Source organism: Melampsora larici-populina, assembly GCF_000204055.1.
Source record: "Melampsora larici-populina 98AG31 unplaced genomic scaffold MELLAscaffold_12, whole genome shotgun sequence".
Classification (NCBI taxonomy): Eukaryota; Fungi; Basidiomycota; class Pucciniomycetes; order Pucciniales; family Melampsoraceae; genus Melampsora; species Melampsora laricis-populina.
The window spans coordinates 1110527-1127012 of record NW_006768776.1 but is presented as its reverse complement, the minus strand read 5'-3'; the positions used below and the strand labels follow the sequence as shown (position 1 = coordinate 1127012).

Genomic DNA, 16486 nt, shown 5'->3' with positions numbered 1-16486 from the left:
TTTATTATGTGAAGTGTTATATTTTTATTTCTCTATTTTTCTTTTTATGGGTTATGTAGTTTGATGGATGAGGTGTAGTGTAAAATGAAGTCAAATTTCGAATTTATGGGTTTAGAGGTTATGTGTAGTTGAATGTTGTATGGGTTACATAGGGTGTACAGGCTTAAACTTGAAATTTCGAATTTTATGGGTTTAAAAAGTCATGGTTACAGATGTGTATGGTTTTAACAAGTTATGTGTAGAGGAATCATGGTTTTGAGGTATGGGTTTAAATAAGGCTGAATTTCGAAAATCCAGCAACTCAGACAGATGGTGGTAAACTGGGGTGGTGGTAAACTGGGGTGGTAAACTGAAAAAGCAAGTAGGGATCGGTGTGAAATTATAAATTCATCAGATTATCAAACACCAATATTGGCAAATACAAAATCACAAATGAAAAGGATGATTTTGAAACTCAAAAATGGCTTTCAAAATTCCATAAAAGGCTCCATTTTCAATCATGAGACTTTATTTCAAATGTACTACATCAGTTTTTTAGAGGGTAAATCATGTGGAAGGCATCATATGGGCGCATCTGAGCATGAAAAATCAATTATAAACCATATACAGCATTATCAGTGGTAATATCAGGTGGTAAACTGGGTAAATTCAATTTCGAGTATTTTCACATAAAATCGAATTTCATTTTAAGGGTACAACCAATAGAGTTAGAGTTTAGCTTGGCTGAGAAAAGTTGTAGAGCGGAAGCAGACCTTTTTTTCTGTCTATTCAGATTTTTGATACAGTCCCTATTTCTTATCTTTTTTCAGGTTTTAAGGGTAAATTTGATGATAAATGTGTGCTTGAAAATTTGTGAATGATACATGTGGGTGAGTTGAAGATGTTTATCAATTTTAATTTGGGGGTTGTTCAATGAATTGTGTGTGAAAAAGTTGTTTGAAGGTGGATTTCGAGTTTGAGGGTTGTTTTTGTCTTACTTTCTTTTTTTGTGTGTGTTTCAATTTTGATATAGTCAAGGGTCTCTTTTCTTTCCCTTTGGGAGCCTTTTAGTTAGCAAAAATAATTACTAGATTTTTAGAATAAGCTTTTATCTTTTATTATTATCATTCAGGTAAACAACTAATGAGAGTTGGAATTTTATAATAATAAGACCCTTATTCATCTTTTAATTAATTTCTTGTTGAGTTGTAAGCTCATTTGCTCATTTGGAAGGTGCCTGAGTGCGCCTAGATTGTGCTATTTTTGAAGTTATTGTCCTATTTCAGCCTGGTTCTTATTAATCCAAAGACTTGAAGGTCTTAAATTTAATTCATTGATAATCAAAGTCCCTGTTTAAGAAGGGCATTTCTTTCTTTGATTGAAGTCTTTCAATTCACCATCTCAAGACTTATTTCTCTTTTGATTGTGTGTGTTTGTTGATTTGTGTCTTCATTCCTCCCCTTCTTGGCTCTGCTTTCAGCTGTGTACTGAAAGAGTTCTACAACGTTCAATCAATTCAATTAACTCTGTCCTTGTCATCTTTGGGTTCATGTTGACGTAACCTTTGATTGCCTCTTTGCCTGGCAAGGAATAATGTGCGTGTGGATATGATTTATAGGGCTTGATGGATGTTGAAATGTAGCCAGATGGAGGAAGATAGGTGGAAGGAGGAGCCTGTGCAGAGAAGAAATATTGACGGATGTATTCGAGGCTTACGTCTTCTAGAGTACTGGGCCGCCAGGCTGGCCTGTTCCTTTGCTTCTTTATCAGATGTGTTCCACCCGTGAAAAAATCCGTATGTATCTTCTGATCCTATGTTAACATCAAGCTTAGCTGGGAAAGCCTCCAGAAACTCCCAAGGTATCAAGTATCTTACTTACACAACACGTAGCTGATAGTTTCAATTCCATCTCAAAACACTGTTCAATGTCAAGATTCCCTCCCTCTCGCAAGGCTAGCAGCGTAAGCTTAGAGCTACTTGGGCTACGTGCCAAAATTCTCTCTTTGGTTTCTTTTGCCCAGCGTTCTAGCCCTTTACCCCGGAATATATTTTGATCCATGACCTCTTGAAGTTGAGCGATTATCATCTCCACCGTGGCTTGCTTGAAGCAGTGATCGATAGCTTGTCTTTTTGAACCAACACAATCGTGCATTTTACGGGACGAATCTTCTATGAACGTATCGACTGAAAAATTGGTGAGTACACGATTAATGGCATCCAAGCTCCGACCCTCTCCCGTCATCGAGAGACGGTCTTGAAGGGAGGCTAGAGATGCTGATGAGATATAGTGTGACGCAAAGCCAGATTGACTGTGATCATGCGACCAAGAGCGGGATGTCAATAATATGATATGAGTTGTAATGAGTTGCGATATATTTACTAAGCTTGCCAGCCATGAACTTCGACGCCAGTAAGGCCAAAATACGCTCCTAGTTCGCCATCCATCCGAGGAAGGAAAAACGTAGCCCCCACCTCCGGGTAGAGTCCTATAGAGGTCTGGAAAAGAACCCACAGTTATTTTTTGGTCTGGGTTTGAATCTGATATGAACTCGGCCTGGTCTAGTACCTCACCTCGGGAAAGGCTATTCGAGTATTTTCCGTAGCAATGCGAAAGGGGATGTGAAGTGCCAATCCGAGTCCTGCGCCGACTACATGATGCATGCCCAAAGTCAATCAGATTCATGTCAAAGACCCTCATGTACACCTTAGTACATAAACAAACGTACATGTGATGCCGTCCATGAAGCAGACGACCGGTGTAGACATCTTTGCAAGAAAATTTTGCAACCGATATGACTGTTGAAAAATCTTGACGGTCAATGATGTTGTGTCGGGTACGTCGGAGGAGGCAGGCTGCATCAAAGCTAGTTATTTTGGTATGATTTACGAGGTGTTAAAGGAAAGTTGAGTGTGCCAATTGGTTCGATAGAAATCTTTTGGACTCACGAATCAAATCTCCTCCGGCACAGAATACTCCGCTACTTGATTTCAAAATCACCAGATCAACCTCTTCACTATTCTCCCAATCCTTTTTTGAGAAATCATGAATTCCAAGAGCCGTAGAAAGGTACATAGTGATAGCATCAGACAACTTACAACGAGACAAGAAGTCATAGAAACGAGCATCTGCGGAGTGAGTGCGTTCAAGACCTTTGGACGATTGAGGATCAAGACCCTCATGGTCCCTTCCGAATGTGTCTGAATAAATGACTATGAACAATGTCTCAGAAGTGATCAATCACACTCAAAAGAATTACAAATGCCAATAGTTTCAAGATCGGTCTACACACCAGGTCAGCTGAGCTGAGCTCGTCGATCTCATTGTTCGAGGTGTGGGGATGGGGCGAAGCAACATGCATCCCAATCATTTGCAAGCGTTGGCTGGTAACGCCTGACTTGGACGCCATAAGGGGATAATGAGAGCGAAAAATGAATCTGAAGAATACCAATGGGTGAGCTGCAAGTCAGATCACTGGACGATGTAGTAGCCTCTCGTTATAACAAGATCAGAGGGTCGAATGCCAAGTTGCCGCCTAAAGTCGACCGCTCACCGCCTGTGCCTTGCTAGAGGAGGATCGCGAAGCCGGGGTTGCGGCTTCTTAATTCTGTCAGGGGATGTCCTCCTCGCTTCACGCTTCGTCTCCGCATCCCCGCCTTGCTTGAAATTTCGGGGAGCACCAGGGTCCAGAGTGAGAGGATTGCCGAGAGCTGTATGGATGAATAGGCGTACAAGAGTTAATTAAGCCCATTAGTTCCAACCGTACGATGGACGAGAGAGGAGGGTGGAGGACAAACTCCGGAACAGCCCGAAACCCATTGAATTCGGCATCCATAATGAATAGCGAATAATGACTCTCGTCCTCCATATTAGATGTTCTCTCTGACTTGGGGGCTACACCACTTGAAATTTTCATGTGAATGTTTTATGATCCAATTATTTTCAAAACTTGATGAGACATGGACTGAATCTGAAAAATCTCAACATTTTTGTTTTCTAAGAATTGATTGGAGCAAGTGAGTTTGGACACAGACATCAAATCTTAATTTTCCACTCATATCAAAAGGACACCTTGAAGATGATAAAGACAAGCCTATAAGACCCCCACATCAGCCTTGGTGGACAAGTAGAGTTGCAGAAGCCTGTGAATATTGAAGTTTCAAAGCAATACATCATGATGCGCCGTGTCTTCTATAACTTCAACCAACAAGGCTTCGTCAATTCGTGCTGTGACAAAGGCATTTCGGACAATTCAGAGATTTTGAAGGTCTGCTTTATATGCAGGCCTTGTAAGATTGAACCTTGACTTGAATGTCCAGTACGCATACATAAAGACAAAGGGGAAGTTCCATGGCAGAGTAACATGGTCCAGTCAGGGCCCAGGGGTGATACTGGGCAGGGAGAAAGTTTCAAATTCCACAACCACATCTAGCCAGAAAGCGACAAGATCTCATGGCCGTTGTGTATGTGACTCGGGAAACCGGATGGCAAGTCTTGATGTAATTAGCTACTCAAAAGACATTGTGCTAGGGCCATGTGCAAGGTTGGAAAGCAGAATAGCATAGCATGCATAAAAGTGGGTGATATTGGCATGGTGAAGCACAAGAGAGCTCTTCATCATTACTACAACCATGTTAGATAGACAAGACACATAGTGATTATAAGATTTTAGGTTTCTAGTAACCTTCCTTTTCCTTTTGTTTTCGTTTCTGGTCACGCTCTTCAGCAATTGAAAGCTACACGAAACAAAAGGACGAGTCAGCTGGGAACCACAAAAATAAACAATCTGACTGATAAACTTACTTTGACACCACCACCTCGAGGAAGAGAGATTCCGGCCTTACCGTGGGTACCGATAACTTGAATGTTACCAATACGGGTGGAGAAGGCTCGGTCAAGAACATCACGTACGTGGACAATATCGTATCCTCCGACTGAGATAAGACAAAAAGTAAGTATGACATGTAGGTGGCCAAAAGAATGAACAAGCTAATTTACTGTGTTTCTCTCGATGTACAATAGTTCCAACACGACCTTGATTGCGTCCACCAGTGCACATGACTAAGCTTCCGGCCTCGAAGGGAATGTAATCAACAATCTTGTTGTTTTCCAAGTCAAATCGGATAGTGTCATTGACTTTGATGATTGGGTCAGGGTAACGGATAGTGCGTCCATCGTGGGTGACAAGGAATGGGACCCCCTTGGCGCCGAGCTGAACACGTTTAACCTTGCAAAGCTTGTAGGCGGCCTCTTCAGCACTGATTCGGTGGATGGTGAATCGACCTTTGACATCGTAAAGGACACGGAAGTTCTCTCCGGATTTCTCGATCGAGACAACGTCTGATATAAAAGGACAGCGGTTAGCTCGAGACGAGCGGAATGCGACTCTAGCGGTTGAGACGCAGGATGATGCCAACTAACCCATGAAACCAGTGGGGAATTTAGGGTCAGTTCGGACCTTGTTGTCGACCTTGATCAAACGTTGAGCAACAATCAAGGTGACTTCTCGACCAGTCAAAGCATATTTGAGTCGGTTACGGAGAAGGATCTGGGCAAGCAAAAGGGATAGCGATGTCAGGAAACGTCTCTAGTATTAAGCGCCGATGATGAGACAACCTACACTCAAAGGCAAACTCTCCCTGAGTTTGTGAGGACCGGGGTTCGATCGGGGAGCGTAAGTACCACCGAGCTTGTCCAACATCCATGACGAGGGAGCGGCCAGGCTAAAAGACAAGTCAAAACAAAGGCAGGTCAGAACTGGAAAAGATGCCAATAATCAAATAGAGAAAAAAGCTTACCGCTTCATGTGTTTCTTTTGACCTCGGACACCCTGCGAAGCAAGGAAGCAAAGGAGTCAGGCCAATGAGCTCCAATGCCATTTTTCCGTCCGATCACGAGTGGTCTTATCTGTCCACCGAGCATGGACGGAAAGGTATAGCAAAAGCAGATGTTAATGACGAAGAGTGAAGCCTACCATGTTGAATTATTTTTCAAGTCGAGATTGCCTTGAGGGTTCGTTCAGGGAATTGGGTCTTCGTTGATGGCAGCACCAACACGCGAGGGGCGCCAAAACGGCTAGCGATACCAAGACCCGACCGGGTATCTCATCATATTAGGTTAAAATCACCCAACACGACTGAGTAGCTCAAGCCCTAATGGCCAAGTCACGTGATGCCTCAAATTTGTCTGCCACAAACAATGTTCGTTCAGCACATCTGCCGAGTGCCGAAAGCCATGACCTCGCATTGACGTCTGTTCAGTTTGCGCTCTTGATCAGCTCGTCGTCTTTTTTCGCATCTCACCAATCTCAAAGTAATAACGATGCTAGAAATAACTTCAGACTGCCTCGCAGAATCTTCTATAGAGGTCCACCGGCTGAAGTTCTTCCTGAGAAATTCTATCCTATGAACTTATCTTGCAAGATGGAACATATAAGGAGAGCCGCCCCAGCGAATTGTACATGCTATCACAAGTTGATGCCTCAATATACGAGATGACTCAAATGCCTACTTGATTTATGAGGCAGTGTGCACCTCTGTGGCCCTGGTGCTCTGGGCATCGATCACCCAGTTGGGTTTCTTTCTTTCGCAAGCACTGGGTACCGTACACATTCATACCACACGGCTGATCAACAACCGCAAGGTATGCGCGACAATCAGTCGAAAACATCCCAGGCCGGGCTTACCAACCAAATCTTGATGCATCTTATGACATATCACTCAGTGCTTGCTTAATTAAAAAAATGTTATACAACCTGGACAGTGAATTGATAGCCAGCACACCTCAGCTCAGCTTTTCATACACCAGCCAGTAGATTTTTTACTACAACATAGTAACATACAAAATCAAATCTACAGTAAGATTCTGCTAAAAGTAAAGCCCAAAGAAAAGATCTAGATGATCATAATCAAACAACTTGCTCAAACAATAGTTGTACATTCCTTAATCAATTCTCAACCACTTGCTTCTCCAAGTCCTCCTTTTCCTTTTTAAACAATTCCCCAATCCCAGTAGCAGAAGAAGCAGAAGCAGGTGATCTAGCCACATACTCCCTCCTGATCCTCTTCATACCTAAAAAGGAACTCTCTGTCAGCCTTGATTTTATAAGAGAATAATAGAGAAGACTTGATTAACTGGTGATGATCTGAGCACTGTGGTTCACAAATAAATCATTGGTAAGTGCCTGTAGTAGCCAAACTTTCAATTCTGTCAACTACTCCTTCAATCTTCTTCATGACAAACTCCAATGGTCCTGCATTCTCTGGTTCTTCTTAAACCCTTTATTCACACACAAAAACCCATCAATTTCCTCAATCTCTGACACTTTAGCATGTCAATGGGGTACCAGAAGGAGATACTTAGCAAACCACTGAATTAATGTTGTTGTATGTCTTGAGATGAAGGTATAGTGCCAAACGCAAGCGCTTCAGCTGTTGACAAGTCAATAACTTTCCTCTTCTCCTTCCGCTAATGCTTGTAGATGCTTTCTGATATGCATCTTTTGTAATCAAGGATGCACATTCTGCGGGTTCTTGTTGTATACATTCAAGTCAATCTGCTATCATGTAGCATGAACACATGTTCAGAACCAATGCTTGTCAAACTTACAAAGTATTTTGGGGTTGTCACTGATGCCTTTCCAATATCTCTCAATCTAGCAACATCAACAGCAGTCTTGAGTATATTTTGCTCTGTAGAACCGCTGGGAGCCTGATTGCCAGGGAGTGGCTTCAATTCCATCAAATCCTGATTCTTGCTATGAGCTGCAATGTCAAAACTTTACCAATTCTCTAAAGCTGAATCAAACTCTTCATGGGTGACACTTTTCAGATTCTTGACATTGTGATTGGTCATAACTTGGTTTCCTGCAAGTTCTGCTTCATACCAAGTTGGTACAGTGTCCAATGCATTGATCTTGTGGTACATATGTGGACTGGTATATGTTGGCTTCAGAAAAATTGTCAGCTACTTAATTTTTCTACATCATCTGTACCAGTCTCTTAAGAATTCTGTATCTACAAACCTTGTCAAGCCTTTATATTTGATGTTTTTTTTGGTAAAATAGATTTGGAAGTTATACTGTTGCATCATTTTTTTGTGTGTTGAATTTTGCTACAACAGAGAGACAACTTCACTCATTTTGTCCCCGTTGTTGATATACCACCAAATCAACAAGAATGTCTTTACAGAATTTGCTAAGATACGGATCCAAAATCAAGAATGACAATCCAACACTTCAATGCCTTGATTCATAGAGCTGACTGAGAGGTGACATAGAAGAAGTAAGAAGATGAAACTTTCTAAATGCCAAAGTTAAAGAGACAGCATGTCAGACATCCTCTGAGTATTGTCCATTGACATGAATGATAGGAGCTTCAACGGATTTGCCAATATCAATGGCATAGAAAGACCCTTGCCCTTCAGTGGAAACCAGGTGGCAAAACAAAAGATACATATATTCATAACCAACCTGGCAACAATAAAATGCTCCAAGGCAATCAATTATCTTTGCTAAAGAACACTGTTTGGGTGAAGTATCCCTTCTACCCATGCCGATGATACCATCTACAGACCAAAGAGTATTCTTGTCTCCTAGTTCCTCAACCATTTTATCAGGCAGAGTTTTAGATATCTGAGTTGATGGAATTTCCTCATTGACATATCCAGACAATAAGTTAAAGCCGTATCAACAATGATCTAGGGCGGGAACTGGTGGTTGAGGTGTGAGACAGTGAGGGTTGAGAGTAGCTGAAAAATGGGCATGACACTAATGATCAAGGAAGATTCATTGAAACTTTTCTTTGTGTTATCTAGCTGGGTAGCTGATGAAGTTTCAATTTGACTGACTATGTAAGAATCCACCAAGGGCACAATTGAGGGTTGATAGGCTTGGTTGTAAAGTTGTTGAGGGTTAAAGGCAGGTAGTTCAAAAGTATTATGGTGTTGATAACCTGTTTGGGTTTGAGTTGTTGTTCCAGAAAGGTATTCATTAGTGAAGAAGTACTTGATATCAAAGTCAATAAGAAAGATGTTAGTCACCCCAAGCAGGCGGCAACTGAGCTTGAGTGGAATAGAACTCCAAACAATGAAGTGACCTTTGATGAGGTTGGAATATGGAGAAAGTTGAAGTTGCAATACCATCTTGAAGCAATAAATGGGTTGGAAACCAGAACACTATCCTGTGATTGGTCATGAATTAAAGGTCATCAGCCATGTGTGACATCATGCATTCTTGGAGTATAGCTCCGGTCAATCACCACCAAACAAACCATGAATCACAAGAATTCCACTGGATAAGTGCTGTGAACATATGTACATACCAGACACACAATGGATATCAGTCTCTTGAAGGTCAAAGCTCAAGAGCCATCAATTGACAAATGCAGTGTTACTCATTATCATTGTGGAGTTCATCTGCTCAATTGGAGATTTTTTTGTGTGAGCATACAACTTTCTGATAAAAGCAGAGGCATTTAAATGATCTTTTTCCTTCCATCATTTTCAAGGTGCAGAAATTCCCTCACAGATATGCACTCAGGAAAGATGATAATTGATCATTACAATGGCAGGGTTGGATTCATGATATATGGGTTTCTATCTTTTGGAGTCTCTCTCTCCAAGTCCCAATTGTAATACTACCCCATCAGAACAAATCAGAGCACAGGTGGATAACTGATTGAGAATCCTCCTCAGTTGTACTGATTGTGCCTCTGCGAGAAACATAGTTGTCTGCTTGTCTTTTGATCAGGTGATAGACCAGAAACAAAGAAAACATGCTTAAAGTTCTTGTTGTCTAGACCCACATCTCACAAGAAACCAATGATGTCTCTGTGCGCTGAGATGGACATCCTTCCCAATATTTAGTAGTGCAAGTGATGATTTTGATTCCTTGGATACCCTTGCTTTGGTGATGGGTCAAGTGCAGATGATAGTGTGAGAGGAGATAGACCAATGAGCCTTCTAAACATTGCAAAATGAACCTATCTGCCTCCTGATTGAGATTGCCAGCAGGGCGGAAATTATCCCAAAGAAGTCTTTTACTCCAAATTGGACCATGGCAAAGAAAAAAATTATTGAGGTGGATTTCTATTGTTTTGCGGAACCTCTACCTTCAGATTTGAAACTTCAGGATGTTCAAAGTGCTTGATCACCCTCAATCGGTGTTTGGGATCTTGAATTGGCTTCCTGGATCTCTTCCCTTCTTTGGACATGTATCATGCCAACTGCACACCATCATTCCTCATCCCGCCAACACTTGTTCCTCGTGGATCTTGTGCAGTTCACAACAGGCATCAAGAAGTGCATAGAGAGCTGAAAGAAAATAACCGCAATGTAAAACAAGAAACAATGTTCAAACCACAAACAGTAGGCCCTTCAGTACCAACCATTTACTTGGTTACTCATGTGCCACAACTCACTCTTCAATTATCCATCTTTGGAAAAGCTCTTATGCAGCAGCTGTCATTCTCACATCACTCAACAATTTCCCATAAGATCACAACACTCTTGCACCTTTGCCATCCTTAAGAAAACAAATGCACATCTCATCCATTACAATAGGGGGTTTCAAGTTAGCTTTTTTTTACATATTTTTACACTACAACAACTTGCCCATTGTTGTAAAATATGCGTAATTTTTTCAAAGCGAGACACCTTTTTAGGTGTCCCAAATTCAAAATACATCTGTTTTACAATTTTTTTTTGATGAACAGCTTGTCTGATTTTTTAAAAAATAGACAAAAAAATCCAAAAACCCCCAAATATTGCCCGACGGAGCCGAGGAATACAAAAACTCAAAGGGGATTACACCGTCATTTGTCCTTTGCATATAAGGTATCATTCTCTTCAAGCCCAGTCGTTTGAACCTGATGATAGATACCAAATTGTTTTCACAATTATGTTCAAGGGGCCCTTGCTGGTCATTGGATGTAACAGCTAGGTTCACTGAAGCTCAACAGGAGCGTGATCATCACACCAAGATGACTGATCGTCAGGTAGATGAGGGTCAGTATGCTACATTCCAAAAAGGAATCGAGTCTTGAGGCGCAAAGAAGCTATAGAGTAATTTTTGCACATATTTAAGGGCTATCTGATTCTTACTTGATGTTGACTTATCTCATGGCTGGAAACTTGACTAATGATGATTGAGATGTTTTGATCATTTTGTTAAGCGGCTGACGGTGATGATTGGGGCTCGGCCAACTTTTTGTCCACCACCAACCGTTCAAGTTCGCCAGACTTGTGCATTTCCATCATCGTGTCACATCCTCCCATGAATTCTCCATCTACATATACCTGTGGGATGGTAGGCCAATCACTATTGTAGTTATCAAATTATCATACAACAGGTGATCGAAAGATACGTTGGTCAGCTTTTGAGATTTTCAGGTCATTCCCTCTGGATGGTGATCAAGTGAGATGATGTAATCGAATGTTGAGAGTAAGAGCTTACCTGAATTCTTTGATGCCTTCACGAAGTTCCTGATCCTCTAAACAATTGTAAGTCTGAAGTTTTGCGGGAGAGACAGAGTGTAGGTCGAGTAGTTGGACAACAGCTCGAGAGAATCCACATTGAGGAAACGAAGGAGTTCCTTTCATGAAAACGACTACAGGTCGAGCGGCGATAGCTGAGGCAATCTTCGTACGTGCCGAATCGGAGAGATATCGTTGTTGTAGGCCAAGCGAGATTGACTGACCAGAAAGCAATCGTTTAGATACATCGAAGATTCGATTCCAGAGAATCCCTTCGACTCACATGAATAGACGGTCGCAGGGACTTTCCGAATGTGAAGAAGGTCATCCTGAATACGGTTATGATTTTTCAGAGTTCAACCGGCATGGCTTGGAGTGCATACATACGTACACCCCGTAGCCGAAGAGGCCCGAAGACTCGATCACTCCGACGGGGGATCCCCGAGTTCGAACTTTGCAGGGTCGGATTTTGCATCAAGTCTGGTGGTTTTTTTGGTGCTTTCATCATTCATGATTTCACAAGATATGTCTGATATAACATATCTCTTAGCTTAAAAAAGCCCTCTCTGCGCGGCCGCGTCCGCGCCCTCGCAGAGGGGCTTATGACTAGTCGTTGATTCCTGGCGTGAGGACTACAAGGATTAAGTCTTCTTAAGTAGTTTCTTTTGTTTATCCGCTTCCCTCACTGACAAACATCACTTTACCCCGCAATTAAAGTTGTTCATAATGATTTTTTACAGGTGAATCTCTTGCTATCAAGAGTGAAATACCACCCCATCATGCTGTTATTGAGGCAAGTTTTTGAGCCTTATGTCCCACTTGTAAAGGGGTGTACAGCATAAATTCACGCCGTACCTAATTTTTGAATTCAAAAAAGTGACAATACAGGTGTGTTGTAACATTTATCAAGCTACTTTTTTGAGCACACCATTCACACTGGGCATGATGCTAGGCTATGTGATCATGTAGAATTTTTATTAGAACAACTTTCTCTGCAGAGTTGGGTGAAGTTTGTTTGTGAGGGAAGTGTGAAATTCCAAAAAACCACTTAAGGACACTTAATCCTTGTAGTCCTCACGCCAAAATTCCATGATTAGTCATAAGCCCCTCTGCGAGGGCGCAGACTCGGCCACACAGAGAGGGCTTTGTCAAGCTAAACATATCTCATACTATCCTATACTACACACTAACTCTTTTAGTTTCCCTTATAACAGGTCTACCAAGCCATTACAACAGATTCTGTGAGTTAATCACCCAGTATTTAAAATGTCAAATGAAAATAGGAAAAATAAACAGGGAAAAGGAATAGAGTGTGATTGTGACTTATTAATTATCTAGATATGTCCCAAATGATTGAAGCTCTCAGTGGCTTTGATAAATTCTGCTAGATAAGAGCAAGTGTATCTAAGATTGTTAATGCTGAAGAAGGTTAAAAAAGCAATAAAACTCGGGAGGGCAGGGTGAATTGCCCTTGGGAGTTGGGCCTTGAGTCTTGACTCCTCAAGGCAGTCTTAAAATAGGCTTGCATCCATGCCAAATCTGTATGAGTACTATAGTGGGTTGTGTCAAGACTGTGGTAACCATAAGTTTTGGCACAAAATCTATGGCTGGCCACAAATCTAGATTTTTCAAGAAACTGAATAATTTCAAAAGACTTCTTTACAATCTCATTCTGAAAACAATTTCTCAGCCTGATCCATTCTCTCAGTTTCTTACTTTCTAGGTAAGAACTTTATAAGGAGGTTAAGTTTAACATCTTATCCGTCTTGTGATGAGGTCACTTAACCTCGCTTATTTTATATTTAATAACTTGTTTTCTACAAGTTTATATATGTTTATTCGACCTTGGCCTGTTATCACGGCTGAGGTCAAATCTTATTCGGGGGAGCCCGGGCAAGGGATCGGCAGGCTTTTGCGTCATGGTATAATAGCCGCTGACGTCAACCGATTCCTCGCCCAGCTGGGTGGGTGGGTGGATTTTTAAATTGAAAGATCAATCTTTCCACCTCTGAGAATGGGTCTTGATACTGAGTTTCTATTGAGTGGTGAGTAAAAGCGGAGGATTTGGAGTGTGTATTACCACTTCCAAATCTCTCTGTGAAAACTCTGTTTGTTGTTTTATGGGTTTTACTCTCATCTCAAAACTGTATCATGGAACTATGCCATTAAGTCGTCCCTTTGTTAAGGCTGACAATCAAAGACCTTTTTCTTCATATTTTCATATTTTCATTACAGACACATAAATTTCTCACTGGAGACTTTACAGAACAGACTTATGGGTTCCAACAACAGTGGCACAGCTAAGGTGAGTTAGCGCTTAGCGATGCATTAGCTTAGCAATTTTTTATTGCTAAGCTAACACTAAATCCTTAGCGCACTCAAGCTAAGCTAATCAATTTTTGATTTTTCCTTTAGCGGGTCTGCGCTAAGCTAAGCCGGAAGCTTAGCTATCAAAAAAAACATGTTTTAAGTGCAAAAAAGGGCCGCTAAGCCACTATTAGCAGTTTAGCGGCCAATTAATTGGCTCAGCGGGTGTCATTTTACACCACTAAGCTAATGGCTTAGCGTTAGTGGAAATCCACTAATATTAGTGTTAGCGGATTTTTCCTTAGCGGCTTCTAGCTAAGCTAAGCCAAGGTGGCAAAAATCCTTAGCTTAGCTTAGCTAGCCACCATTGGTTTCAAGGTGTGGTGTCACTGTTTGAAAGTGACCAATGTCTTGAAACAAACAACCATACTTACCAAGTTAATTCCAATTAAAATCCTTCAAGTAAATCCAAAAAAAAATATTCCAGAACAAAAAGAGCATTATATTTCTTCCCATTTCTTTTCAAGCATTTTGTGCCAACACTGAGCCCTCAATTGCAGTGACAATTTTTTGTCAATCAGACGGCACAAAAACCACAAAAAAGTTGCGCCTGGTAGCACCCCAAAGCTTGAAAATATGTAGGCGCGCGCCCTGTTTGTCAGCGGGTTTTCGTCAGTTTTGCAACCCATCTCCATCAGAAATGCCTAGAGAGGACTCTGAGGAGTGTTGCTTCATCATGATATTAAGATTTTGGTCCAACAGTCTACCTCACTCTGAGCTGTTGTCACTTTAAAGACTGAAAAGACATATGTAAGCAAGTCACTGTAAGAGTTTCATGTGTATACCTTTAGGGCACGTTCACTTAAGCAAATTCTGGTGAGAAATCACATTCTGCAAAATTTAAAATGTCTATTTGGTGGGGCATGTTACATTTTTGCATTAAAAAAAATTACAGAATGTGATTTCTGGTCAGAAATTCCTCAAGTGAACCCGCCCTTATAGAATCACAGTCAACTTCCTTTGATCATGATATCTCTTGCAATTTACCTTACAATCAATGACTCAAATTCTCTTATTGACAAGTATGTATTTTTTGGCACTGTAATACTGTGGCACTGTGATACTGGCCTCTGCTGGTGTACAATAGGGGGGCTCAAGTCAAAATATTTTACTACTTTTATCTCAAAGTTTTTTTCCCAATTGCATAAAATTTACTGAAAATTTTATGCAATTGGGAAAATTTATACAACATCCCAAATTTTTTTAAGCAGCAAATTTACACAAATTTGCGTAAATCTGCTGCTCAGAAGGAGATCCAAAAAAAATTTTCACAGTCCTTTTTTACAAATTGGGAAAAGTTTTTACAGCACAGTACTGTAAAAAACTTTCCCCAATTTTTTAAGAAAAGGCCGCAAAATTTTTGACTTGAGCCACCTTAATAGAAGTTTTTTTGCTGTTTTTCTACTTTTTTGGGAGCAAAGCGCGCCCTAGTGGCGCCTGCATCAGCTCAACTGAGATTCTTTGGGCCTGGGCGCGCCCGTTAGAAAAAGGACGCGCCCACAACATGAGTGCCACTGATGCCATGCCTAGACCCGAGGGTGCGCCTGTGAGCAATCTAGAGCGCCCGCGAGCTGACTTTGGGCCGACTCAAGACTCGGGTGGTGGGCGCGGCGCGTTTGGCGCGTCCAAGATATATTTCTCAAAACAGGGGGTGGCGCGCCCATACGCAAGACTTGGATGGTCTGAAGCATAGGAGGTCTTCTTGGGCCTAATCTTGGGCTAGAGGAAGCCTATGAAATTGTAATTCTGGTCCGTTTAACTTTCAAGGCAGAGAAAGCCCTACATATGAGCTCATCTGAGTTGGGAGACGCTTAAACTAGTTCTGGCACAAAAACTTTCAGTGATTCTTATCTTGAAAGTGTGGTCATACTGACTTGAAACAGCTTTTCTCACATCCCCATTTGTGTTTGAGCTTCATCACAGCCTTGATTGCTGTTTCTGTGAAGATTTTTTCATGGTTTTGATGGTTTTTTGCTTCAAAGGCGCGCCCACACGCCCCCTGCGATTTGGGCGCGTCCCAGACAATGGATTCTGCGCCTGGGCGCGCCCCTCTCTGCCAAATCCGCGCCCACCACCTGACTCAAGACTCCAAGAGACTTTAAGATGATTGATGAGCTTTGATGTCACAGGAAGACTAGATGTTGGTAATTCATTATTAACCGATGGGAATGTGATTCAATTCGGACTGTAAATACATGTAACGATACTGACGGGTCGGATCTCTATTTACCTTTTCTTTTGGAAACAACTATGATATCATAGTCTGTTTACCACATTCCGAATTAATCCCATCGTGTTTACCTCCGTTAAAGATCATCTTTATCTTTACGTTCTGATTCTTTATATTTTTTAACAAAAGTTTTTGTGGCCTATATAAAACTCCTGTTAAGCACTCTTACTGTGATCATTCATCTAAAAAACTCAAAAAACCACATCTCAGACTCGTTTCTAAAAAACCGTTCATATAAATCTTAATCTTTGCAAATGAGCGATGCCAGCTTCGATTATGAAGCTGCTAGAGTGGTCGCAGAGAAGTTGGCCACCCTCACAGCTGATTATCAAACAGCGGGTGGCTCTAACTCAAAAACAATGCACCAAGTTCGATCGTTATTCTCTTCAATCGTACCCTACTCGTCCAAAAACTGGTATAAACAGTGGTCGAAGTATGC

The 16486-nt window shown here is 41.4% G+C and overlaps 4 protein-coding genes across 4 annotated transcripts; all 4 read right to left on the bottom strand.

Annotated features, from left to right (window-relative positions):
• Positions 1–1455: 1455 nt before the first annotated feature.
• Positions 1456–3190, bottom strand: MELLADRAFT_35047 (uncharacterized protein; the record flags this gene model as incomplete). Its single annotated transcript, XM_007408352.1, has 7 exons — positions 1456–1782; positions 1860–2289; positions 2361–2476; positions 2552–2628; positions 2707–2844; positions 2927–3008; positions 3077–3190. Coding segments are annotated over 7 exons (1284 nt in total), but the record flags the coding sequence as incomplete, so codon positions are not given.
• Positions 3191–4520: 1330 nt separating this feature from the next.
• MELLADRAFT_42942 (uncharacterized protein) lies at positions 4521–6000 on the bottom strand (the record flags this gene model as incomplete). Its single annotated transcript, XM_007408351.1, has 7 exons — positions 4521–4714; positions 4782–4912; positions 4977–5318; positions 5400–5526; positions 5599–5701; positions 5777–5808; positions 5953–6000. 7 exons carry the CDS (start codon positions 5953–5955, stop codon positions 4655–4657), a joined length of 798 nt encoding a protein of 265 aa, XP_007408413.1.
• A 1352-nt stretch (positions 6001–7352) lies between these two features.
• MELLADRAFT_62027 (uncharacterized protein) lies at positions 7353–7904 on the bottom strand (the record flags this gene model as incomplete). The annotated part of the gene is made up of 3 exons (XM_007408350.1): positions 7353–7445; positions 7587–7734; positions 7762–7904. 3 exons carry the CDS (start codon positions 7902–7904, stop codon positions 7353–7355), a joined length of 384 nt encoding a protein of 127 aa, XP_007408412.1.
• Positions 7905–11019: 3115 nt separating this feature from the next.
• On the bottom strand, positions 11020–11778 carry MELLADRAFT_77409 (uncharacterized protein; the record flags this gene model as incomplete). Its single annotated transcript, XM_007408349.1, has 3 exons — positions 11020–11295; positions 11431–11669; positions 11734–11778. The coding sequence occupies 3 exons, from the start codon at positions 11776–11778 to the stop codon at positions 11145–11147; spliced, it is 435 nt and encodes a 144-aa protein (XP_007408411.1).
• Between the last annotated feature and the right edge of the window lie 4708 nt (positions 11779–16486).